Source organism: Gymnoscopelus microlampas, assembly GCF_963454915.1.
Source record: "Gymnoscopelus microlampas genome assembly, chromosome: 17".
Lineage (NCBI taxonomy): Eukaryota > Metazoa > Chordata > Actinopteri > Myctophiformes > Myctophidae > Gymnoscopelus > Gymnoscopelus microlampas.
The window spans coordinates 39,781,373-39,807,524 of NC_139954.1; the positions used below are offsets into that span (position 1 = coordinate 39,781,373).

Sequence of the window (26,152 nt, forward strand, 5' to 3'; positions counted from 1 at the left end):
TATGCATGCATAGCAGACCCTCCCAGCATCACTCCTACCAGGTGATGCTGGGAGGGTCTGTGTCAGAACCACACAGGCTCACTACTGGGGTTCCCCAAGGCTCGGTTCTGGGTCCTCTTCTCTTCTCTCTCTACACTACATCTCTTGGTGCTGTCATCCGCTCCCATGGCTTTTCCTACCACTGCTATGCCGATGACACCCAGCTGATCCTCTCATTCCCCCCCTCTGACACACAAGTGGAGGCACGCATTGCTGCTTGTCTGGCTGACATCTCGGAGTGGATGTCGACGAACCACCTGAAGCTCAACCTGGACAAGACCGAGCTGATGTTCATCCCAGGGAAGGGCTGTCCTCACCGAGACATGGCCATCACCATTGAGAACGCTGTGGTGACGTCAACTCGGACTGCGAAGAATCTGGGTGTGACCCTGGACGATCAACTGTCGTTCTCGGCTAACATCGCATCAGTGACACGGTCCTGCAGATTCCTCCTCTACAACATCAGGAGGATTCGCCCCTTCCTCACGGAGAAGGCAGCCCAGGTGCTCATCCAGGCTCTGGTCATCTCCTGCCTGGACTACTGCAACTCCCTCCTGGCTGGTGCTCCGGCATCTGCCATTAGACCTCTAGAGCTTGTTCAGAAAGCTGCGGCTCGTCTGGTGTTCAACCGCCCCAAGTTCTCTCACACAACTATCCTTCTCCGTTCTCTGCACTGGCTCCCCGTAGCGGCTCGCATTCAGTTTAAAACCCTGGTGCTAGCCTATAGGGCAGTGAAAGGAACAGCTCCTTCTTACCTCCGGGTTTTGGTCAATGCCCACACCCCTGCCCGACCACTCCGGTCTGCCACCTCGGGGCGACTGACTCCCTCCCCACTCAACGGTCCTTCTGGTCGATCGACACGGTCACGACTTTTTTCTGTTCTGGCCCCACAGTGGTGGAATGAACTTCCCACTGATGTCAGGACAGCAGAGTCACTGCCCATCTTTCGCCGCAGGCTGAAAACCCACCTCTTCAGGAAACACTACCCTTCCTCTTTGCCTGGCCTACTTGTTGTTAACTAGTTGTAGGAACTATTGTTGTATTGTTGTATTGGATCTATTAGCTCGTGCTCATTTGATTTGGCTATTTTATCTCATGTGTTTATGAAAGTAGATAGCTGATATATTGCACTTTTACCTTAGCGCTAGGTATACTCTTGGTTGCTTGCTTTTACAGGAAATGCTCTTAAGACCTCTGGTGATTAGTAGTTTTGTTCCCTGCCTATGTTGAATGCACTTATTGTAAGTCGCTTTGGATAAAAGCGTCTGCTAAATGACTGTAATGTAATGTAATGTAATGCATGCATACACCAAGACTAGACCCCAATCTGACACAGTGTAGCTGGCTGGGGACGGCGGGGGGTTGAACACGACTAGGACAAAACCTGGCTGAACACTGTGAAACGCTGGAGGGACTTTAGTTGTAAATATACAGGTACAGGAGGTGGTGGCACTCGGCATATTGTGATATGTTTTGGTTAAAACAAAACGTTTTTTTTTTGTTAAAAGGATAAGGCATTATATTTTGATAGTAATCATTGCTATAGAGTGTTTGTTCAGTAACAGGAGTCTCCATGTCTCTCCATCTCTTTTTTTTAGGGTTCCCACACATTTTTACCACTGAATTTCAAAAACTTTTCCAAGACTTTTCCAGAATATTTAACCCAATTTCCAGGCCTGTAGAACAATCATTCAGCGCAATAATGAGTCTCTTACTCCTATTACTCCTAAAATGACATATAAAAAATACGGTGAAGCAGCATTCTGCTTTTACGGACCAACAGTGTGGAATAAACTCCCATTACACCTAAAACAGGCAGCCTCTGTCGATAGCTTTAAAGCACAGCTCAAGACCTATTTATTCACTCTTGCTTTTAGCTGACTCTTTGGTTGATTTTTAAGTCCACACTGTATTGCCTATTTTAATGTTTTATGCTTTTGCTTTTATTTTATTTTATTTTTTGTTTGCTTTATTGTTAAATTGGTTGTAACTGTAACTGTATTCTTGCTCTGTAAAGCACTTTGCGCTGCATTTCATGTCATGAAAGGTGCTATACAAATAAAGTTTATATATTATTATTATATTATATTATGTGCAATGCCAAAAGACAGGCAGTGTAGTAAAAATCACACCTGTGTGAAGGTAGCGGCGCCTTTGATATATTTTGTCATAGATATGTGTTTCTACTAGAGAAACAATATTAAATCTCTGTAAATTTATTTCAAGGCTTCCAGTGGCACTAAATAGTGCCATTGGAAGCGAATCACCAAATGCATTCCAAGGTAAGTGGCAAAAACTGATCTGTCATAGCTGATAGAGTGGGTACCTAAAAGTCATTGTTTATATAGACATCTAATTCTATATTCATGACATCATAGTGATGTTATGAATAGTAACATAGTGATGTCATGAATAGTGACCAATCAGAACGTTGACGGACCTGACCAATCAGAACGTTGACGGACCTGACCAATCAGAACCTTGGCGAGCCTGACCAATCAGAACGTTGACGGACCTGACCAATCAGAACCTTGACGGGCCTGACCAATCAGAACGTTGACGGACCTGACCAATCAGAACCTTGGCGAGCCTGACCAATCAGAACCTTGACGGGCCTGACCAATCAGAACGTTGACGGACCTGACCAATCAGAACCTTGGCGAGCCTGACCAATCAGAACGTTGACGGACCTGACCAATCAGAACCTTGGCGAGCCTGACCAATCAGAACGTTGACTGACCTGACCAATCAGGACCTTGGCGAGCCTGACCAATCAGAACGTTGACGCAAAAGCCAGGTATAGAGGGCTAATATCCGCTCTATACCTAAAAGGTATAGAGCGGCTAGCTCCGCTAAAAATAAACCATAGAATGGTACAATTCCATTGTCGTGCCAAATTTAGTAACTACGCATCACGCTGCAGCACATTGTGAGCTTGTAGATCTGTTATTTTTGTCACGTCCGGTATACATTAGGCTGCAATCACGCAGCCCGTTCGGATATTTTTATATCATTACACAACATATTTTGTGTAATGTTGTAGACATTTTGGAAGAAAATTGTATTAACAAAATCAATAGCCAAAAACAATACAAAGCCAAATATTTTTTCCAGGACCCTTGATAAATTCCAAATCTTTTCCAGGACTGGAAAAAGATTTTTCTAATTTCAAAATATTTCCAGGAATTTCATGACCGTGGGGACCCTGAAGAGATAATACATTTTCAGGTAGTTGACAAAATCTCAGCCAATCAGGAGAGAGTACCCATTTATCAGCTTAATTTTTAGCGGCGCTGGCGCCGCTCTATACATAGTATAGAGCGGTCCTGCTCTATACCTGGCTTTTCCGTCAACGTTCTGATTGGTCAGGTCCGTCAACGTTCTGATTGGTCAGGCCCGTCGAGGTTCTGATTGGTCAGGTCCGTCAACGTTCTGATTGGTCAGGCCTGTCAAGGTTCTGATTGGTCAGGCCCGTCAAGGTTCTGATTTGTCAGGCAAGGGGACTATTCATGACATCACTATGATGTCATGAATATAGAATTAGATGTCTATATAGACAATGACTAAATAAACAATGAGTAATATCTAGAAATATTTATTTCAACGTTCTGATTGGTCAGACCCGTCAACAAAGTGATTGGTCAAGCTTCACGTGACACATGGCTATAAACACATTATAAACACATATCGATGACATAATGTATCAAAGGCGCCGCTACCTTCACACAGGGTGTGATTTTTTTATAGTGTTCCAGTTCCAATTGTGTCAGCTCATTTCTTTGTGTCGTCACTTCCAAGTTCACTTGTTTAATCTATATCCTGACTGAGTTCTCTATCCTGATTGGATAAAATTGGTATCCCGAACCTGAAAACTCATTTTCTGTTTAATAATGAGGTGGAGAGACATGGAGACTCCTGTTACTGAACAAACACTCTATAGCAATGAGTACTATCAGAATATTGAGCTATTTAACACTTATTTTAACCAAAGAAAATCACTAAGCCTACCTTTAATATCGTATTCTATATCCAATCATTTACTGCCCAAACCAGCTTACAATTGTAACAACAAGAACCACAAGAACGTTGTTGGTGTAACTTCATCAAGTCACTGATGCTCATGGTCTACCTCGTAGATGAATGGTCGTGTCAGTTCATAATAGATCATCCTGGCTGAGTGAAAAGGAAGGGTCGGAGATGTACTGAACCACAGCCACCCAGCCCGGTGTCCTCTCTCTCTGCTTGATCGACTGCTGAGCTCAGCAGAGGTGGAAAACTGCAGACAGGGGCTGCAGGAGCTCATCCAAAACTTATCAAACAGTGAGGGCACAAAACCTCTGTCATCTTATTAAAAAAGAAAATGTGTGAAATTCCTGCACACAACTCACTCGCTTGCCTCTCTTCTAACCTCCTCTCTCTTGGGGGCATGCCGTCTAGTGGTTCAATGCACAATACGGTGCAATAGTTAATTGAACAAATCATCTTAATTTAATATAAAAACAATAAAATATATTTTTTAAAGGCAATAGCAACTACATAAGATTGCTCCTCTGAGCGCAGGTCTTCGCAAAGGCTGGAACACCCTCACAATGGTTTCCAGTGGAATCAATATTGCGACAGACTGCATTGCCCATCCTCTTCCTAGTTACAGTACCATCGACTGGATCACGGGCACATTACACGCTGTACTATATGCCCAGAGGAATTCAGTCTCGACACCTTCCTCCCACTTAGAAGATCTCGACTTTGCTGATAACCCGATGGCCCTCTCCTCAAAGAGGTGTCACGAAAAAACGGATCAATACTTATGCAAAGCAGGCAGGTCTTTCTTAATTTAAATCCTCAAAGACACAAGTCATGTGCATTAACACCATCAACCTTACTCCTGTCACCATCGACGGTGTGCCACTTGACTATGCAGAGGACTTCACATTACCTGCAAGGCATACAAGGAAAGCAGAGCAAAACAAAGGACACACACAAGCGAGGCTCACCAAAGCCCCATGGGGCATTTAGCAATCTGGAAATAGAGACAATGCAATCTCAGGACTAAGATTAAACTGTACAACAGCAATGCAAAACATGTCCTCATGTACAGCTCAGAATGCTGGCGAGTGGTTAAAAGTTGAATAAAATAAGTTCCTTCCACAAAAGGTGTTTGAGAAAAATCTGCCGAATCTTCTGTCCCGAACAAATTAACTAATAAAGGAGCAGTACGGCAAAATAGAATGCGGGTATATGTGGTCTGTGAAATAAAACCAGGTCACATCCTTAAGAATGGACAACTACAGGATACAGAAGGCAGCATTAAGCCCCCTAACAGCTGGAAAACGGTAGCCTGGACGGCCAAAGAACACCTGGCGGGGAGCAGTTGAAGGGGGGCTAAAGGAAATTATGCTTACTGTACATGGGGCGAGCCAAGGAAAGTAGCACAACACCGAGATGAATGGCTTCAAATCGTCAAAGCCTTATTTCAAAACTGGGAATAAAAGGACTAAAGTAAGTAAGTAAGTAAGTAACCATTCTGTTCAGGAAGAGCGAGATCCCAAACCGACCCCGACGGTTTGGGATCTCGCTCTTATTCTGTTTGTCTGTTTGTCTGTCTGATCAGTAAGCTGTCCTGATGACATGATGAACTTTAGGGCTGTGAAGGTCACGGCCACAATCACGGTCAAATTGTGAAAATGTCAATATTGGTCATATCTCAAGAACAGAGACACTTGGTAAGATGGGGTTTGATGCGTTGGATTCCTTGTGCACGATTAGACCAAAAGATGTCATAATGTTAACATTCTGTCTGTAAACAAAATAAAGTTAAGAACGGAGGAGGGACGAACTTTCACAACACTTGGTGGGAATGATAAATAGGCTGCCGCAAAGAAAATAACATTTTGGTCAAAAAGGTTTGAGGACAAGGACACAATCACAGGAAAAGATACAAACTCATATCTAAAGGTTGAAGTGGCATATCTTGACAGTTGCGGTGTCAGCAGAGGTACAGTATTAACTCATGTCATCCACGTTCCAACCTCTTTGCACTCTGTGCTATAATGTGTAGCATGAATAACATCACACTGATGTCTTAATGCCTACTAGCCTTTTTTTTAATATATATTTTTTCTGTCTGTTTTTTCCGTCTTTTATTCTGTCTGTATAAAAGACGTGTTTGACGATTTAACTGTCCAAAACGGAACTATAAAGAGGCAGTGCCACAGTCTTATTTCCTCCTAAATGAGTATCATGTATTATTATAATAGAGAAATAATCTTTTGTTAAGTACAGTAAGAGTTAAAATGCAGTTTTTGTTCTGTGGATACAGCCCAGAGTTCATTCCAGGTTGGGACTTCAGGGCTACCTACTTCATAAATATTTCATGTCTGCTGCTACTTGCACAGGAGACTGAGGTACTCTTGACTTTATTTCTATTATGTTTTATTTATTTATTGAGCACACAGCTTGACATTGGTGTTTGTTACGTGTTTTTTTTTTTCCCCTTCTCTCTACTCTCAAGATGATCTATTTTGTAAGTGCAATTCATGGGAGCTTGTACAGAAAGTCATTTCACCCACTCTTTTAACTCATTCAATCCGGGTTCAATCTATTCAAAAATAGCAGATATACAAGCTCATAGCGCGGCATGAGCTTGTAGATCTGCTATTTTTTTTTTGGAAAGATCGTGAAAATGTGTGCAAATATTTGAACATATATTTATTAAAGCAAACAACTCAAATCTTTACTTCTGGGGGGTGTCCCTGGAACTAAATATTTTGAGATGGGGGGGTCAGCGGCCAAATACATATAATTTTGGGGGTCCTTGATGTGAAAAAGTTTGAGCACCACAGAGATTATAGCAACATACGTTTTTCAGAAACCTGTTACTAGTTACTTTGCAAAAAATAGCCGATCTACAAGCTCACAACGCGTCACATTGCGACGCGTTGTGAGCTTGTAGATCTGCTATTTTTAAGTACTTTTACTTTTGGTACTTTAAGTACATTTTGATACTGATACTTTTGTACTTTTACTCAAGTACATTTTTAATTCCGGACTTTTACTTGTAACGGAGTACTGCTACATTGCAGTCTTGATACTTTTACTTAAGTAAAACATTTGAGTACTTAATTTCCCACCACTGGTCCCTGCTGAGCACAACCTTTCGTGTGTTCATGTGTGTGGTGTGTGTGTGTGTGTGTGCTGCTCCCAACTCGTTCATTAATCATGTAGGAGCGCACCATTTTTTAACACGTCAAGTTCTCCTATTAATAAACATGGCTCCACACAAAACTATGCTGGTGTAAGACATTAGCTGCAACAAATAGTGTTTTACATGCATGGATTACACAGACTATCAAAGACCATGGCACATTCCCTTCACTAATGCATTTCCTGATTGTTCAGGTGCATTCACATTAGGTGCGACACCACACATGCTGTAATATTTTATTACGTGATTTGATATTAAAGGAGGAGTTCACCCAAAAAATGACTTAATTTCTATCAATTGCACACCCTATGAAGCCTTGAATCCATGGATTATTTTTTGTTTTTATTTTTTGCATTCCTAAGCTAATAATTTGATTCCCGTCTCCTACCGGCTAATGTATCCGGTAGGAGACACAAAGTAGATTATTTGTCTCCTACCGGAAATACACCCGGTCATCAAATTATTGTCTTAGGAATGCCACAAAAACAAAAAGAAATCCATGAAATCAAGGCTTCATGGGGTGTGTAATTGATAGAAAATAAGTCATTTTTTGGGTGAACTGCTCCTTTAATGAATGTGATGGGAGGTACAGTATATGGTCTCGATACGCAACTAGTCCTGTCTGTTTCCATGCACCCATTTGACACAAGCTTGCCGCTTACAAAAAAAAGTTAAGATGCCCAAGAAAGACAGCCTTGCATATTTTATCCATAGCGGATGGTCTCTAGAGTAAAGTCAACTCCATAAAAGAATACAAAACAGAAAAAAAGTACCAACATCCTGGCACTGCCCTCTTTAAAAGTACCCAACATGAATAGAACAATATTTGTGTAATATAATTATGCATTAAATTACCATACTATTGTGCTATAACTGCACATCTAGAAGCGGAACATAATTGGCGGCAATGCGACTAGAGATAGTCGAAAACTAAAACATTGTCTTGTGACGATTTGATCATTATATTGATCAAACAGGCCTAATTACTATAGGCTCTATGCACAGCAGCCATATTATCACTTCCTTCTCAGGTGTTAACAATGATACTAATGATCCATGTGTACACTCTCAGAGTTACACACCTGTAAGGGGCCATTTGGAAGCCCATGAGGGTCCCTGGACCCCAACTGTAGACCCACTGGTGTAGCAGTGTTTCCAGTGAGCCAACATGCATAATATCAGCACCCTGACTCTGTTTGACCGGAATGGAACAGAGCCTTCATTAGTATCATTGGTAACACCTGTGAATAATGTCTTCATAATATGGCTGCTGTGAATAGAGCCTATTACCTACAGTATTGCCTACTGGACCGAAGAAGATGTTCAAAATAAAAGCCTTCCAATCCAGGCTTACTCACAACACCTTCAGCAGCAAAGTGACATAAGTTCCAGAACTGTTTTCCACATTTAAGACCATACATTTCTGACCGGTTAGATTCAACCATAGTTATAACATGGTAATGTTATATGGAGCATATACTGTAGGGAGTTATGGCCAAGAGTATTTATTTTTGTACTATTTGGCATTATCTTGTATACTTTGTATTGCTTTAATATTTCTGTGTTTTGCAAGGTGGAGAGTTGGTAGAGAGAGGTTGTTGGACAGGGAGAGACTGGGTTAACCCATTCAATCCGGGAACACATCTACAAATGTCAAGGACCACCCAAAATTATACGTAATTTAGCCGCGGACCCCCATCTGAAAATATTTTGTTAGAGGGACCCCCCAGAAGCAAAGATTTGAGTCAAAAAGAAAATAGCAGATCAAAAAAAAAATAGCAGATCTACAAGCTCATAGCGCGCCACTCAGTGGCGCGCTATGATCTTGTAGATCTGCTATTTTTTGAAAAGCCAAAATATAAAATAATGATCATAGCTAAAATATAAAGTGACACAGATGCATTCCCCGGCTTGAATGGTTTAACTGGCTGATTGACTCTGGCAGCTTTCTGCACGCTGGAGATTGGAAGCTTTTTCCTTTCTGTCCGTGGGGAATTGGTGCTCCCAGCTGGTACCCAGCCGGTGCTTCCATGACGCCGAAAGCTGCGGGTTTGGCTGGGCCGGCCAGCAGAGACCTATACGAAGCCAACAGTTAGTTGGTGATGGCAGCTCTGAGGAACGACAGCTGAACGGCAGAGACTCAAATCTTTCCTCCCGCCAAAACCAAAACCAAAACCAACCTTTGCTACTTCGGACTCACGAAAGACTTTGTGCCAGGGACGTCACAGGCTCTCAGAAGGTGGGGGGGATGGACTTTCGGTGGACTATACCCCTTATTTTACACTTTGGCTATTTTTGAAAAAGCGTGAAAAACATTTGTAACTGTCAAATGTAAACAAATTCTGTATTTTCAATTTTTTTTCGTGTTTTGGTTACTTTATTTCGGTTTTAGGGCTAGGGTTAGGTTATTTAATTCTTATTTTTGCCTGATTTTACTGATTTATTATCAAAAAATATATATATTTTTTTTATTTTTTCAAAAAGTGGGGGATATGAAATTACGGATCTGTGAGAGTGAGGGTGTAGCGTCGTACGCACAGTGAATGGTCGTGACGCCCCTGCTTTGTGCTAAAAGAACGGGCTGTTTGGGACCTCGGTGAAAAGAGACTGTATTGTTTAGTTTGGGTTGTAGGACATGTCTTGTGTTTACTTTTGTTACGCATTACTTTAAGTTTACTTTGTTTGTACTTGAACTATCCGTTCACATTTCTGTAAATAGTTATATGTTGTAAATTACTTTTCCGTTGTAAAGTTGTCCCTTCATTTCACGTTGTGTCCTTTACCTTTATACCCTTGGACTAAGGGGCTTAACAATTGGGTTGGAAATAAATAGTCAATTTGGAGTGTCCTTGCCTTCTATGGAATACATTGAAATACCCCTGCTATACGGCATGCATAATATTCAATGTTCATGGTCACCTGGTGCAGCTGAATGGAGAGAGCTCATGGTTCAGTTTAAGCGGCGTTGTGAATGAAAAAGTGCCAGCCAGGTATCCTGTTTATGCAAAGCAAGAAGGTGGTGGGAACTGCAAATAAGTTGGCTGCTCACAAATCTTTTTTTTCTTTCTCTTTTCGTTGACAACTTCCCAATTTTCCCATTCGCGTGTAGTTCCCGTCACTGCTAACCCCTACAGTTGGTCGTGTGGTCGGTGTAGACAGTCATTTGACTCCTTACTATACATAATGGGAGATTCCAGGAGCTTCTTTTTCACGCGACAGTGAGAAGTTTCCCCGGAAGGACCTAATGCAGTGGTTTTCAACCAGTGGTCCGGGGACCACCAGTGGTCCTTGAGGGAGTACCAGGGGGTCCCCAGCGAAATTAGTTAAAGGTAGGGTAAGTGATTTTCTTTGGTTAAAATAAGTGTTAAATAGCTCTATATTCTGATAGTACTCATTGCTATAGAGGGTTTGTTCAGTAACAGGAGTCGCCTTGTCTCTCCAGCTCTTTATAAATCAGAAAATGCATTTTCGTTTCAGTTTCAGTTTCATTTCCAATTTTATCCAATCAGGACAGAGAACTCAATCAGGATATAGATTAAACAAGTGAAATTGGAAGTGATGACACTAAGAAATGAGCAGGCAAAATTGGAACTGGAACACTCGCTTAAAAATGGGTACTTTCTCCTGATTGGCTGAGATTTTGACACCTACCGGAAAATGTATTTTCTGTTTATTAAAGAGCTGGAGAGACGGGGAGACTCCTGTTACTGAACAAACACTCTATAGCAATGATTACTATCAGAATATAGTGCTTTAACCTTTTAACAAAATACTTTTTGTTTTAACCCAAAAATATCACTTACCCTATCTTTAACATAATTTTTAACCACTTAGCTTTGGCTATTCAAAAATAGCAGATATACAAGCTCATAGCGCGGCACCGAGTGCCGCGCTATGAGCTTGTAGATCTGCTATTTTTGAAAATCCTTGAAAAAGTGTGCATAATCTTTGAATATTTATATTTTTTAAAGCGAAACATTAACTGATATCTTTGCTTCTGGGGGTCCCCGACAATGTATGTCAATTTAGGCGTCCTTCGCATGAAAAAGGTTGAAAACCACTGACCTAATGCATGCAGAGGAGCACACCATCTCTCCCCACCCACTGAACAGACAACCTGACCACCAACCTATAGGAGTTGCTAGTGCAGTGACCCCGACCTCCCAACCGTGAACACGGCCAATTGTGGCCAAGCCGGGCACCGTGGAGAATTCAGAAACCCCTCGTCTCTGTGGTGGTAGGCAGGGACTTAACACCTGCACCACACATATTTAAGTGTTTATGTTTAAAGTATATTGGTTAAGTTTATAAGACAATTTATTGCTGGCTGGAAGTTAGACTGAATAGCTAATTTATGTAGAGAAACAAACTTTTTGTTGGACAATTAATGAAAGAAAATGAAATAGAACGGGGCAGACTTTTCGGATGGATAGTAGCTACTGTGATTTCCTTGGTTCTTTGCCAAAGTTAAACCGCATTAACAGAGTACATCCTCAATATTTGTCAACATTTGTGTTATTTGTGTTTTTATTTATTATTAATGCAGTGATAACACATCTCTTAAGTACTTCCAGCTTTTTGGTTAAAGATTACAGGCCCTACAGTATGGCTAACATGTTCCTAGGATTTTTCACATTTGGTTCCACAGATATAGTATAGTATAAAAAATATAGTCATTCTCAAAACATGGATAAGTAGAAAAATATAAATATTTTTCTAAAATATAAATATTTTTCTAAAATATAAATATTTTTCTAATAGCTAAAAAAAGACAAATATTGCCCTGTATTACAGTAGAAATACTTTTGTCTTGTCAGCGAATATGCAGAGCATGCACTCTGCATATTGACTTGGGACAGCACAACAATACCGGGCAGGGTTCTTGATATATTAAACACTAATACCTGCTTTTGGTAAGTGTGAACCACCTGGTCGAACTAAGTCTGACTCGTACAAACATGAACATGATACTTTTGGAGGAACAAGAAGAGGAATATACATACTACTGTGTTGTATCGATTTGAACCAAGTATACGGAGAAAGTCATGCAGAAATAATCATGTGGAAAGGGTCACTGAGGTTGCGTATGACAGCTAATGTTGCTGCTAGGTACAGCAGCTGCAGTATACACAGGACAAATGGGAGCTATGGGAATAGTTTGGTGATGTCAACAGAGGGTGAATCCTGGTGCGGCCCAAGTATTCAACCTTCTGGAAACAATAACTGATGTGTAACTAACTGGTCACTCCAATTTCATTCACCCACCTTCAGCATAGTATATAACTGGTTTGATTCCTTATCCGACAATAATTGTATTATATTTTGTTTTGTATTCATGTTTCTAGAGATGGGACCGACCCGATACCTGATCGGAAACGTCGGAGATCGGCCAACACGTCACCGATATTATTTTAAGAAAAGGGCAAAAGAAAATCAGTCTTTGACGTTACTTGAGACTGCAACTGTGCCCACAAAACATCTTGATGATATTATACGCATACCCAACCTTCCTATACCGTGTTTTTTAACTCTTGAGAGCGTAAAATGAAACCAAATGGACCCGTAAGGGTCCATTTGGTTTCATTTTACACTCTCAAGAGTTAAGCATGTTGATTTTAACAAGCACGAATATGTGCCAATTAACGACTAGGTTCACAACAGCAATTTGCAGGCCTGTCATACAGATTTGAGCAGTGCTGGTCAGCAGACTGTGGGCCCCCTTCCCAATGCACTGGAAACCTCATCAGTAAAAAAAAAGACAGAGCATATACAGGCCTTTTGAAATAGTAAAATATAATATAAAAAAAAAAAAACGTTTTAAAACAGTTATGTTATATAAGTATTACATGTATTTCTGTATGTGGGCCCTGAACATCTTGCCATATACCCAGGTGGACCTCGAGTTAGCAAAAAGGTTGAGAACCTTTGCCAGAGCTAGTTTGAGTATACATTTATTTTGAAAAATTACTTAACCCATTAAGATCTGGAACGCATCTGTGTCATTTTTTGATTTGAGCTAAAAAGCATTATTTTACACTTTAGCTATTCAAAAATAGCAAATCTACAAGCTCATAGCGCGGCACCGAGTGCCGCGCTATGAGCTTGTAGATCTGCTATTTTTTTTTAATCGTGAAAATGTGTGCAAATCTTTGAATATATATTTTTTTAAAGCGAACGTTTTAAACTCAAATCTTTGCTTCTGGGGGTCCCTGGAACAAAATATTTTGAGATGGGGGTCCGTGGCCAAATACATATAGTTTTGGGGGTCCTTGACACGAAAAAGATTGAGCACCACTGATATAGAAACATATGTTGTTCAGAATACTGTTGGGATTTAGGAGACATGTACTGTAGAATCGGCTTCAGGTCTTAAATATATCCATTAGGCTACAGGCTAAACAATGGGATTCTTCGGTAATATTCCACAGATGTTCCATGACTTTTATCAGAGAATGTATCTTATCATTACTTGGTGCACACATGAGTGTTATAAAGAGTTGTGGTCCTGTGTAGCGTAATAGCATAACATTACGAAGAGACTGTGTGGCTTAATGGCTTAAAACATTAGAGTAGTGAGGTTATTAGCCGTTTCCTGCAGGGGCCTTCGATAAATACAAAGGCATACAAAGTAAATATAAATATTTTTTTTTTCTTCGCAAGCTGTTTCTGGGATATTGCAGCAGCAGACAGCCTATGAGGTTGAGCAGTAACACAGTCTGATATCCTATTTGAATTCATCATTCACACACACATACACACACACACACCCGAGGCAAGAGCTCTTCTTTCTGCACATACTCACAGCTATATCGGAGCACCCAGCGCCCGGCAAGCACACCCAGGAGCGTGGAGAGGGTGGTGGGCATGGGTCCGTCTGGTACCACAACATGGCTCACTGCAGGGGGGGGGGGGGGGGGGAGAGAAAACGTATACCTCACTCAACAACAGCAGTGGTGTAAAGTAACTAAGTACATTTACTCAAGTACTTTTAGGTCTTTTTAGCGGCGCTAGCCGCTCTATACCTGACTTTGTCCGTGTGCGTACGTCAACGTTCTGATTGCTCAGGTGCGTACGTCAACAAAGTGATTGGTCAAGCTTCACGTGACACGTGGCTATAAACACATTATAAACACATATCGATGACAAAACTCTACTGGAGTGTTTCAAATTTTCAGTACTTTTACTTCTACTTGACTCAGCCTCTCAGAGGCAAATATTGTACTATTACTCCACAACAACTATTTGACAACTTTAGCTACTAGTTACTTTGAAGATTTTGATTATTATTACAAAACATGCATTGACCACTTCAGCCCTATATACATTTCGGCCATTTGAAAATAGCTGATCTACAAGCTCACAATGTGTTGCGATGCGACGCATTGTGAGCTTGTAGATCTGCTATTTTCAAAAGATTTGTATACATTTTTTTTTAATGCATTTTATATTTGAAAACTTTGCGAAATGGGACATTCTGCATTATTGAGTACTTTCAACCTTTGGTACTTTAAGTAGATTTTGACACCAATACTTTTGTACTTTTAGTCAAGTACATTTTGAATTCCGGACTTTTACTTCAGTATTTCTACATTGCAGTATTGATACTTTTACTAAAGTAAAACATTTGAGTACTTTTTTTCCACCACTGCACACAGGAAAAGTAGCATACTGTAAGCCAAGGGTACAAATAAGAGTGCCTGAACCCTGGTTAGGCAACAAGCATATAAAATTCATTGCATTCAACATCAAATCTCAGGTGGAAAAGACACTGTCGTATTCAATATCCTCCACTTGTTCAAAAACAGGCATAAAACCTTTTCTTTCCCCATTTTCTTATTTATTTGGAAAGAAACAGAGAGTCTCTGACTATGAAACGCCTTTGTTCTGATTGACTGCAATGTTATGCAAGTCTGAGAAACCGGCCCAATTCATAAGAGACTGAGACAAAGACACAGAATTATGAGTTAATCAAAAATTAAGTACAGGCTTATTGCCTCTTCAGTCAACAAGCCGCGGTGGCTGACAACTACGAAATGACTATAATTATATCTCCGGGGCAAAAAAAGATCCTGGCGTAGTGCGTCAAGTGTGGATTCGCCTTGCCTTAACCCTTTAAGACCGGGGAACGCATCTGTGTAACCACTTTAAGCCATTCTTTTATACTTTGGCTATTCAAAAATAGCAGATATACAAGCTCATAGCGTGGCACCGAGTGCCGCGCTATGAGCTTGCAGATCTGCAATTTTTTGAAAAATAGTGAAAATGTGTGCAAATCTTTGAATATACCGGTATATATTTTTAAAGCGAACATTTTTAACTTCTGGGGGGGTCCCTGGAGCAAAATATTTTTAGATGGGGGTCCGCGGCCAAATATATATATAGTTTTGGGTGGTCCTTGACATGAAAAACTTTGAGAACCAATGATTATAGCAACATATTTTTTTTTTCAAAAACAAATGCTTGGATTAAAAAAATATATATATTCAAAGATTTGCACTATTTTTTCATTTTTTTTTGCAGATCTACAAGCTCGTAGATCTGCTATTTTTGAACTCTAAAAAATAACACAGATGCGTTCCCGGCTTTAATGGGTTAAGTTCACCATGCGAGTGATTCTTCCGAAAGCGTCAACTTCAATCCCCTCCGGTCAGGCTGTGGAGACGGGAGAGGAGAGAGAGAGAAACACTTCTATTTTCCATTACTGTTTGTTCGTCACTCTGACAGCGCTTTCCAAACGGCTTATGAGGAATCGCTTCAATTACTTTTTGCATTCTGCCGCTCTTCCAGCCATTACTAGGCAACAGTGAAGAAGCTGCCACCGCGGCTACTACATCAGAATGACAAACGAAGCTATGAAAAGCTCTCGCTAGTTACTGCTGTGGTTCCCGTGAGTGATAATCCTTAAGTAGCTACCATCTGGAGGTTCTCTTTTCTTTTTTTATTAACACATAAAGACCTGGAACGCATCGGTGTCATTTTTTTATTTGAGATAAAAAAAACATTATTTTACACTTTGGCTATCAAAAATAGCAGATATACAAGCTCATAGCGCGGCACCGAGTGCCGCGCTATGAGCTTGTAGATCTGCTATTTTTGAAAAATTGTGAAAAGATGTGCAAATCTTTGAATATAAATATTTTTTTAAAGTAAACATTTTTAACTCAAATCTTTGCTTCTGGGGGTGCCTGGAACAACATATTTTGAGATGGGGGTCCGCAGCCAAATACATATCATTTTGGGGGTCCTTGACATGAAAAAGTTTGAGAACCGCTGATCTAGAAACATATGTTTTTCAGAATACTGTTGGGATTTAGAAGACATTTGTAGAATCGGCTTCAGGTCTTAATGGGTTAACACAAAAAAGGTCAAATTTAGCTGGTAAAACTTGAACGTGGAGACAATGGGAGACAAAAACTACTTCAGAACAAACAAACAAAACAATATGAAAATGATTTCGAAAAGCTACAAACACAGGGACAATTCGACCTCCAGATTAGAGACCTCCTTCGGTGGATGAGTGCTGCTTACACTCCTCTCCTTGCATCGCTCCTTGTCACGATTTTCAACGCTTAAGACACTAGTTTACTGTACAGATATATGTTGGTTACTTGTTCACATGTTTTTGTTATTTAGATTAATTTTAAATCTTGATCACAAATGTTAGGAATGTTACTTAGTCAACATGTTAGTTTAGACATAATCTCTCAAGAACAGATTCTGCTCTGCGTTTGAATCTGTCGGGGGGGTTCGTCATATCGCGTACGCACTGGCCTACAAGTGGGCGTGCCTTCAGTTCAGGAAGCAGGCCGCGCTTTACCCAATCAAATGTAGTGGGTGGGATTTACGTGTCTGCCGATCCTTCCCCACTAGAAACAAACCGAAACTCATTTAACAATAGCGTCCTCGGAGCAGACAAAACCACGGAAAGATATTCACATTTTAACTTGCTCTTTCATCATAGAAACAAGTGGGCTTATAGCCAAAACGATCCATGTTCTCTGGGAGAAGTGGTGTTAGTGTTCCGTGTAGAAATCGCACCACCGGAAGTGAAAGGCTGAAGGCAGACCAAAACCCCGGTTTCCTTGCGCACGTGTGCTACGTCGACTTCCTCCCAGAGCCAACTGAGATAGTAAAAAACAGCAGAGGGCGCTGTTTTTCCTTTTCATTTGGAGATGGGTTCCCAGATTCGTTTAGACATTATGCTAGGCTTGATTTTTACCTGATATCCCAGTTTCATTTTGAACTCTATTAATGTGACTATTTACTTTGTTTGTTGACAAGGATTCATGCTTACTCTGATCTCGCACTTGTTAAAACTCATTCAGTGCCAATGACGTGTTTTCAGTGTTTACGCTAGATGGCGCTGTTCGCCAACCTATGAGTGATCCTTTGACTTCTGGAGGAGCGTTTTTTTAGTGAGAACAAGCTATATTCAACAGCCAATAACTAAAGAACGGAGGGTCACGGTGACACGCTTTTTTTTCTCTCTGATGGAAGCAGAGAGACACTCCTGCATCTTGGTCGACACTCGGCGTGTCGATTGTCCTGGAGTGAAATATTTTGAGGCTCTTGAAATGTTAGTAAAAATGTTCAAAAATGCTGTAACTGGCTGACTTAATTAATAAATTAATTCTGGCCTCAATGAATTACCTCATTCACTGCCAGACTTATTTCTGTCTGTGTTTGCCCACTGCCAGCAATTTAGTGTTTTTTATAAAATTGTTTAAACATTCACACATTTTTTTTCTTCATTATGATCGCATAGTCCAGTCGTTTCTAAACACACAGGGGAGTCGTGCACGTCGCTCAGACAACAAACATTCCGGTCGGGGCGGAGCCCTTCTCCTCCAGCCCAGCGTTAAACATCATGCATGGCCATGTGAAACGTACTTTTTCCACCTCGCCACAGACCTCGCTAAATCCCTTATGATCGCGTGTTCAACTGTTTGTAGACACACAGGGTAGTTGTGTGAGTGGCCCAGAGAAGAAATTTTCAATCGGCGACATTCCATTTTGCAGCAGTAGCAGTTTCAAAACAGCGATGCGAAACAGTGTTCCTCGGCGGAGAAATGCAAAGCCGAGAAAATGGCGTTTGAAAGCGGAACCCAAACAGGAAGTGTGCGGGAGCGAAAATCTTTGATATGACGTATTTCCGTATCCGGGTGTGCTACAATGAAATGTGTCGTGTCAAGAGATGAAGATCTTATTTTGAAAAATGATTTAGCAAAATTATGTTTTTTTACGTCAGTGGCAAGATTTGGTAATTGGAAAAAAATACGTTTTTTACATCAGTGGTAGTGGATGAGTTAAGAGCGTCTACTAAATGCCTAAATTGTGAATTGTACCTGAGCCGGAGAAAGCCTCCGCTTTTTTGCCTCCCAGTAGCCGGCCCAGTTTGGCCACTTGGTTCTGCTGGTCCCGGGACAGTTTACTGGCCAGAAGCACCACCTGCTCCTCCCTTCTCGCCACCCCACTGCTCAGCTAGAACGGTACACAATGAAATAGCACAGGGTCAACAAAAAATAGAAAAAAAGGATGCCATTTCTCCCCATGCCCTCACATAATGAAACGTCTGGTACTCTAGAGGAAAGACGTCAAAGAGAGAAGAAAGGAGGTTGATCTTTTTTTAAGCAATGGTTACTCATTAAAAATGTGTTGTACCCCAACTAGAAGGGTTCATGTCTGTGGGGACCTGCTGTACGGTACGGCACAGTGACGACATTAGGGTTTATGAACGCATGCATCATTTAGTTTCAGGCTCGTGTTTTCTACCACTACAGTAGGTCAAGGTCAAATCGGACTTCCTGTCAGTTTAACCCATTAAGACCGGGAACGCATCGGTGTAATTTTCTGATTTCTTTGGCTATTCAAAAATAGCAGATATACAAGCTCATAGCGCGGCACCGAGTGCCGCGCTATGAGCTTGTAGATCTGCTATTTTTGAAAAATCGTGAAAATGTGTTCAGATCTTTGAATATATATATTTTTAAAGCGAACATTTGTAACTTAAATCTTTGCTTCTGCGGGTCCCTGGAACAACATATTTTGAGATGGGGGTCGGCGGCCAAATACATATCATTTTGGGGGTCTTTGACATGAAAAAATTCGAGAACCACTGATGTAGCAACATCGGTTTCTTAAAAAAAACGGATGGGATTTAGAAGACATTTTGTAGAATGGGCGTCGGGTCTTAATGGGTTAATCTCGTAGCGTACACTGTTCTAATTCCCACGCGGCCCTTCCCTTACCGAGGCTGGAGGAGTAATGGCTGTGCCGGCAGGGTCGGGTCCTACTGAGACTGTCTGGAACACCGCCTGCATCTCCGGAGTCACGGCGTAGTCTGCCGGACGCTTTCCATGCAGATTCCTGTCATTAAGAAAGAGGCTTTATTTACTTCAAAACAAATCAAAGAGAGAGACACACACACACGCACACACACACACACACACACACACACACACACACACACACACACACACACACACACACACACACACACACACACACACACACACACACACACACACACACACACACACACACACACACACACACACACACACACACACACACAGCGAGGTAAAGTCTGTGTGTACAGAGCAGTGTTGATTTTGACTAAAACTTTTTATTAAGTTTTAGGCAGTCTTTTGAATCAAATTCCATTTAGTTCCACTTAGTCATCTGAAATGTTTTACTGTTAGTCTAGTTTTAGTCGACTAAATGTCATAAGATTATAGTCGACTAAATCAACTGTAGATTTAGTAAAATGTATTTTGGCGGTGCCTTGATGGCGTCGTAATGGCTGATTTTACACTTGGTAGCATGCTGAAAATAGCAGATCTACTGCGACGCGTTGTGAGCTTGTAGATCTGCTATTTTCAGAGCGCAACACCTGAGCACAGCCAAGCATAAAACAACTTTTCTTTTAGTTCTACTGGATCTCTTCTCCACTAGTCCCTCACTAACATTTTAGTCTAGTTTTTATTTGTTGACTAAATTGTCAGTACATTTAGTCTTAGTTTTACTCATCATAGCTTAGTTTTTGTTTAGTTTTCGTCAGTAAAAAAAAGGTAGTTTTAGTCGACGAAATCAACACTGGTACAGAGGGCAAAGCCAAATATATAAAGATGGAGAACATTATGACAGGTACAGTATACCCGAGTGTGTAAGTAAGCACCAGACTGGTGTTGTTTCTGCTTCCCTGTGTGTGTGTTGTGTGTTTTGTGTGTTTTGTGTGTGTTGTGTGTGCCAACTCGGGACCTGAGTTGGCTCTCTCCTTTCTCAGTCTACACACCAAGCTTGTAGATCAGCTATTTTTGGTTAATGTTCCTCCCAGAATCCAACATCCCATTATTCCGACCGTTAGGTTAGTGTGAGGTTAGAGATAGGGTTAGTTATAATGGGGCCAGTCGGACCAATGGGACGTCAACATATTGACATGTTACCCCCAGAATGTGGATTCTGGGGTTCAAGTGGTTAATACACTTGGAGGTATATTGTAAATACACATTAGAAGAATACAACACAACTACAGTAATAAGATGGGGACAGGTTTGCCCGTTGGCCGTTCAGTGACTAGTTAGTTCATTACAGTGCACGTTATAACACTTTAGCACGCCATGCGTGTATACAGTGGTGAGAACAAGATGGCCGATTTACTATCTCTAAAAGGCCAGAAGTGCGTTAACAACATGAACACTAGCAACACGTTATGAGCTTTTAGATCGCCTATTTTTAAGCAAAGGGATTTGGTGTACGGGGAACAAGGAGGGGGCCTAGTATAGGACTGTGGTGTAAAGTAACTAAGTACATTTACTTAAGTACAATTTTGAGGTACTTTTACTTTACTGGAGTATTTCCAATTTCTAATACTTTTACTTCTACTCCACTACATCTCCACTACAATTATTTGAAAAGTTTAGTTACTAGTTAATAATAAAAATAATAACTGGGATTTATATAGCGCTTTTCTGAGTACTCAAAGTCAAAGCTAAGCTAAGTAGAACACAATCAAAACAAAACAACTTTAATAAGAAAATACAGAGAATAAAAAAGTTAAAAAGGCTACAGAAGGCCAGGGAATAAAACAAAAGTTGAGCCTAGGGTGGTAGGAGATCAGCTAGGTGGGGAAAGCAGTTCTGAAGAGGTGGGTTTTGAGGGAGGTTTTGAACATGGCAAGCGTGGGGGCGGTTTTGATGTGAGGTGGGAGTGGGTTCCAGAGGGTGGGTGCTGCAACGGAGAATACCCTATCACCCCAAGTTACTTTTCAGATATAAATTATGATATTATGAAACATACATTAACCACTTTAGCCCTATTTTATACCTAGGCTATTTGAAAATAGCCGATCTACAAGCTCACAACGCGTCGCATCGCGACGCGTTGTGAGCTTGCAGATCGGCTATTTTCAAACATTTTAGTACTTTTACTTTTGGTACTTTAAGTACATTTTGATGCCAATACTTTTGTACTTTTACTCAAGCAAATGTCGAATCCCGCACTTTTACCTGTAACAGAGTATTTCTACAATGCTTTATTGATACTTTTACTTAAGTAAAACGTTTGAGTACTTTTTCCACCACTGGTATAGGGCCCTGGGAGACAAAAGTCAACTAAGTATAGAGTTTAAAGTGGTTTAAAGTGACCACATAATTACCCACACCAATCTTTATGTCACATGATAGCACATCTATCAACAGAGCCAACAGGTTCCACAGACTCCTCCTTATAGTTTCTGCTGCTAATTACGTGAAGGAAGACCTGACGACACCTGGCAGAGCGAGGGAGAGGAAGACAAAGAACGGAGGGAGAAACGGAAGAGGGGAGGAAGGAGGTGTGGGAAGGGGAAAACCAGCGGGTCGTCTCTAAAAGATTAGGCGTCAGCAAAAGATAACACCTGGGGGACAATTAATAGGTCCAGTGGTCCATAAAATATTTCATTTGGATTCATACCCCCCACACACACACAAACACACAGAGACACACACACACACAGACACACAAACACACACACAGCCACACACACAAACAAATGGAAACGGTCCATGACGCTATCGCATTATATGCAAAGATCCACACACTCAGGTGGCAAAGACATCACTTTATTTGGTTTATGCGGCAGCATGCCGGCAGAATATATATAACCCAGTAAGACCGGGAACGCATCTGTGTCATTTTAAGCTTTTTTTGGGCTATTCAAAAATAAAAAATATATTGAAAAATTGTGAAAAAAAAAAAATTCTAATCTTTGAATATATATATTTTTTTAAAGCGAACATTTTTTACTCAAATCTTTGCTTAGTTCTGGGGGTCCGTGGAACAAAATATTTTGACATGGGGGCCCAGCGGCCCAATACATATGATTTTGGGGGTTCTTGACATGAAAAGGTTCGAGAACCACTGATATTATAGCAACATAATTTTTTTGTAGATTCGTAGAATCCCCAGAAGATTTGAGTTACAAATGTTTGCCTTAAAACATATATATCCAAAGATGAATGGGTTAAAGAAAGTGTGGAAAATTGTGCGGGGGAGGTGAGAGTCTGAGAGCTGCTCTCCTTTACAACAAGTCTCCACTCGTATGCTTTTATTTTGTCAGAAGGAGAACACCGGGGGAGGAGGTGCTGCTGCTACTGGTGGTGGTGCTGGTGGTGGTACCACAGCCAAACAGCCGCAATTCCAATCAGGAGAGGAAAAAAAATGTTAATTTAGCGGCTCTGAGCTGAATACTGATTACAACTGCAGCGCCGCGGCACGCCGGCCTTCATTAACCCATTGGAACCGGGAAACGCATCCGTGTAACCACTTTAACCATTTATGGCTGTTCAAAAATAGCCGCGCTATGAGCTTGTAGATCTTCTATTTTTGAAAAATTGCGAACATTTGTGCAAATTTTTGAATATATATATTTTTAAGAGCGAACGTTTTTAACTCAAATCTTTGCTTCTGGGGGTCCCTGGAACAACATATTTTGAGATGGGGGTCCGTGGCCAAATACATATCTTTTTTTTTTCTCCAAAAAACGATTAGGATTTAGAAGACATCAGTAGAACCCCCAGAAGCAAAGATTTGAGTTACAAATGTTCACAAAAAAAAATATATATATATATATATATATATATATTCAAAGATTTGCATAAGTTTTCACGATTTTTCAAAAATAGCAGATCTACAAGCTCATAGAGTGCCGCGCTATGAGCTTGTAGATCTGCTATTTTTGAATAGCCAAAGAAATCTAAAATGACACAGACGCGTTCCCTGGTCTTAAAGGGTTAACACCAAACACCAAACAGACACCTCTGTCTCGTACATCAAGCGCCGAGCTTTCAAAACCAGTCAATCAGGCCGTTGATACAAAACAAATGGTGCGACGCCCCTGATCGTGATCTGTGGAGCGAATCTAGAGAAGATGACACATGACGCCGGGGGGGGAGGGGGGGGGTGTCACGTCACCGGAGGTGGGACGTGATCATCTGTGGAGACGCAGATACTCACGCTGAGAGCGTCAAAGCAGAGGCATAGTATCTGCAAAAACAGGCATAAACAGGCATAAACAGGGGGTGTGCCTCCTGTTTGTTTACGCACATCCAGAATAAGACCTTCCACCAATGCTGTCCTCCTTAATAAGCCTCACCAATTTAAAGAGGAATTTCACTGATTATTAACCTAAAGGCCATTGGTGTGAGATCATATAAATGTATATAGTGCGGGGGGAATACCCTGCTTCTTAAGTGTATTTATCCACAATCTGTTCCTTCACCCATTACTACGTGGTCCAGCATACGCACATTGCTTCCGGGTTGCTTCAGTGCATATCACAAGAAGCCATGTGTGTACAACTATTACTTGACAACATGGCCCTGTACTGCGAAGCTGGATACAAGCTGATCAGCTTGTAGATCTGCATGAAAATGTGTGCAAATCTTTGAAAATATGTAATTTTAAAGCGAACATTTGTAACTCAAATCTTTGCTTCAGGGGATTCTACAAATGTTTTCTAAAGAGATGGGGGTCCGCAGGCCAAATACAAACTAAAATCCTAACAGTATGTTGCTATAGTCAGTGGCTCTCAAACTTTTTCATGTCAAGGACCACCCAAAATGATATGTATTTGGCCGCGGACCCCCATCTCAAAATATGTTGTTCCCCAGAAGCAAAGATTTGAGTTAAAAAATGTTAGCTTTAAAAGGCTAGATCTACAAGCGGCGCTCTGTGCGCTATAAGCTTGTATATCTGCTTTTTTTGAATAGCCAAAGTATAAAATAATGGTTAAAGTGGTTACACAGAAGCGTTCCCGGTTTTAACGGGTTATTAGTCAAAGATGTAAACGGCACGGAAGTACAGTAACACTTGGGCTAAAAGGACAACACAAAAAAAAGGTCCTGGGGCTGGTTTCCATTGTGGTCCTAGTAACGTCAGGTCTGGATTTTCAGGGTTAGGATGGGGGTTCAATTCTTACAGGGGGAACATCGCCATTTATGCCGCCCACACCTAGCCTTCTGCAGAGCAGGTTATGAGGTAACAGATCACAGTGGAGTGAGTCAGCGGTGGAAAAAGTACTATGGTGTTTTACTCATGGTGTTTAAAACCCATTAAAACCTGAGGTTCCGATTCTAGAAATGTCTTCTAAATCCCAGCAGTACTCTGAAAAAAACGTATGTTTCTATATCAGTCGTTCTCAAACTTTTTCATGTCAAGGACCCCCAAAATGATGTATTTAGCCGCCGACCCCCTTCTCAAAATATGTTGTTCCAGGGACCCCCCCAGAAGCAAAGATTTGAGTTAAAAATGTTCGCTTTAAAACAACATATATTCAAAGATTTGCGCACATTTTCACGATTTTTCAAAAATAGCAGATCTACAAGCTCATAGCGCGGCACTCGGTGCCGCGCTATGAGCTTGTAGATCTGCTATTTTTGAATAGCCAAAGTGTAAAATAGTGCTTTTTAGCTCAAGTACACATAGAAACGGTCAGATGAACAAGCTCACGACGCGTCGCATCTCGACTCGTTGCGAGCTTGTAGATCGGCTATTTTCGAATAGTCAAAACTATAAAATGGGGCTTAATTGGTTGATGTATGACGTGCAGTATGTTTTGTAATAATAATCCAAATCTACATATTGAAAAGGGAGGGTAAGTGATATTTTTTGGTTAAAAATAAAAGTTTTTTTGTTAAAGGTTAAAGCTTCTATATTCTGATAGTAAACAGTCAGCAGAGGGTACCCATTTATCAGCTAAATTTGTATAGTGTTCCAGCTCCAATTTGTGTCTGCTCATTTCTTTGTGTCATCACTTCCAATTTCACTTGTTTAATCTGTGTCCTGACTGAGTTCTTTATCCTGATTGCTTGGATAAAATTGGAAACCTGACCTGATTAATAAAGGGCTGGAGAGACATGGAGACTGCAGTTATTGAACAAACACTCCATAGCAATGATTACAATCAGAATATCGAGATATTGAACACTCATTTTAACCAAAGAAAATCACTTACCCTACAGTACCTTTAACTTGTAACTTAAGCTTTCAAATTCGAGCACAAAGTATCATTTTGGAGTAAAATAAGTGTTAAATAGCTCTATATACTGATAGTACTCATTTCTATAGAGTGTTTGTTCAGTAAAAAGGAGTCTCCCATGTCTCTCCAGCTCTTTATTAAACAGAAAATGCATTTTCAGTACCGTCTCCTGATTGGCTTAAATTTTGTCACCTATCCATGTGATGTTTTCTTTATAACTATCAGGGTAGTACTATAGTACTTAAATACAGTACTTGCACATTGTAAGTGTAAAATCATTTTCAGTGCTCTCTCCTGATTGGCTTAAATGTTGTCACCTACCTGAAAATGTACGTATATTCTGTTTATTAAAGAACTGGAGAAACCCCTGTGACCGTACAAACGCTCTGTAG

At 40.8% G+C, this 26,152-nt stretch overlaps 1 protein-coding gene across 1 annotated transcript in view; it reads right to left on the reverse strand.

Annotated features, from left to right (window-relative positions):
- The window catches only part of bard1 (BRCA1 associated RING domain 1), a 62,824-nt gene that overhangs the window by 11,654 nt on the left and 25,018 nt on the right, over positions 1 to 26,152 (reverse strand). The window contains exons 9-11 of the mRNA XM_084085450.1: positions 19,492 to 19,609; positions 18,589 to 18,724; positions 14,046 to 14,138 (exon numbers count right to left, since the gene is read on the reverse strand). Coding sequence (XP_083941576.1) covers positions 14,046 to 14,138; positions 18,589 to 18,724; positions 19,492 to 19,609 — 347 coding nt within the window. The remainder of the gene's footprint in view (positions 1 to 14,045; positions 14,139 to 18,588; positions 18,725 to 19,491; positions 19,610 to 26,152) is intronic.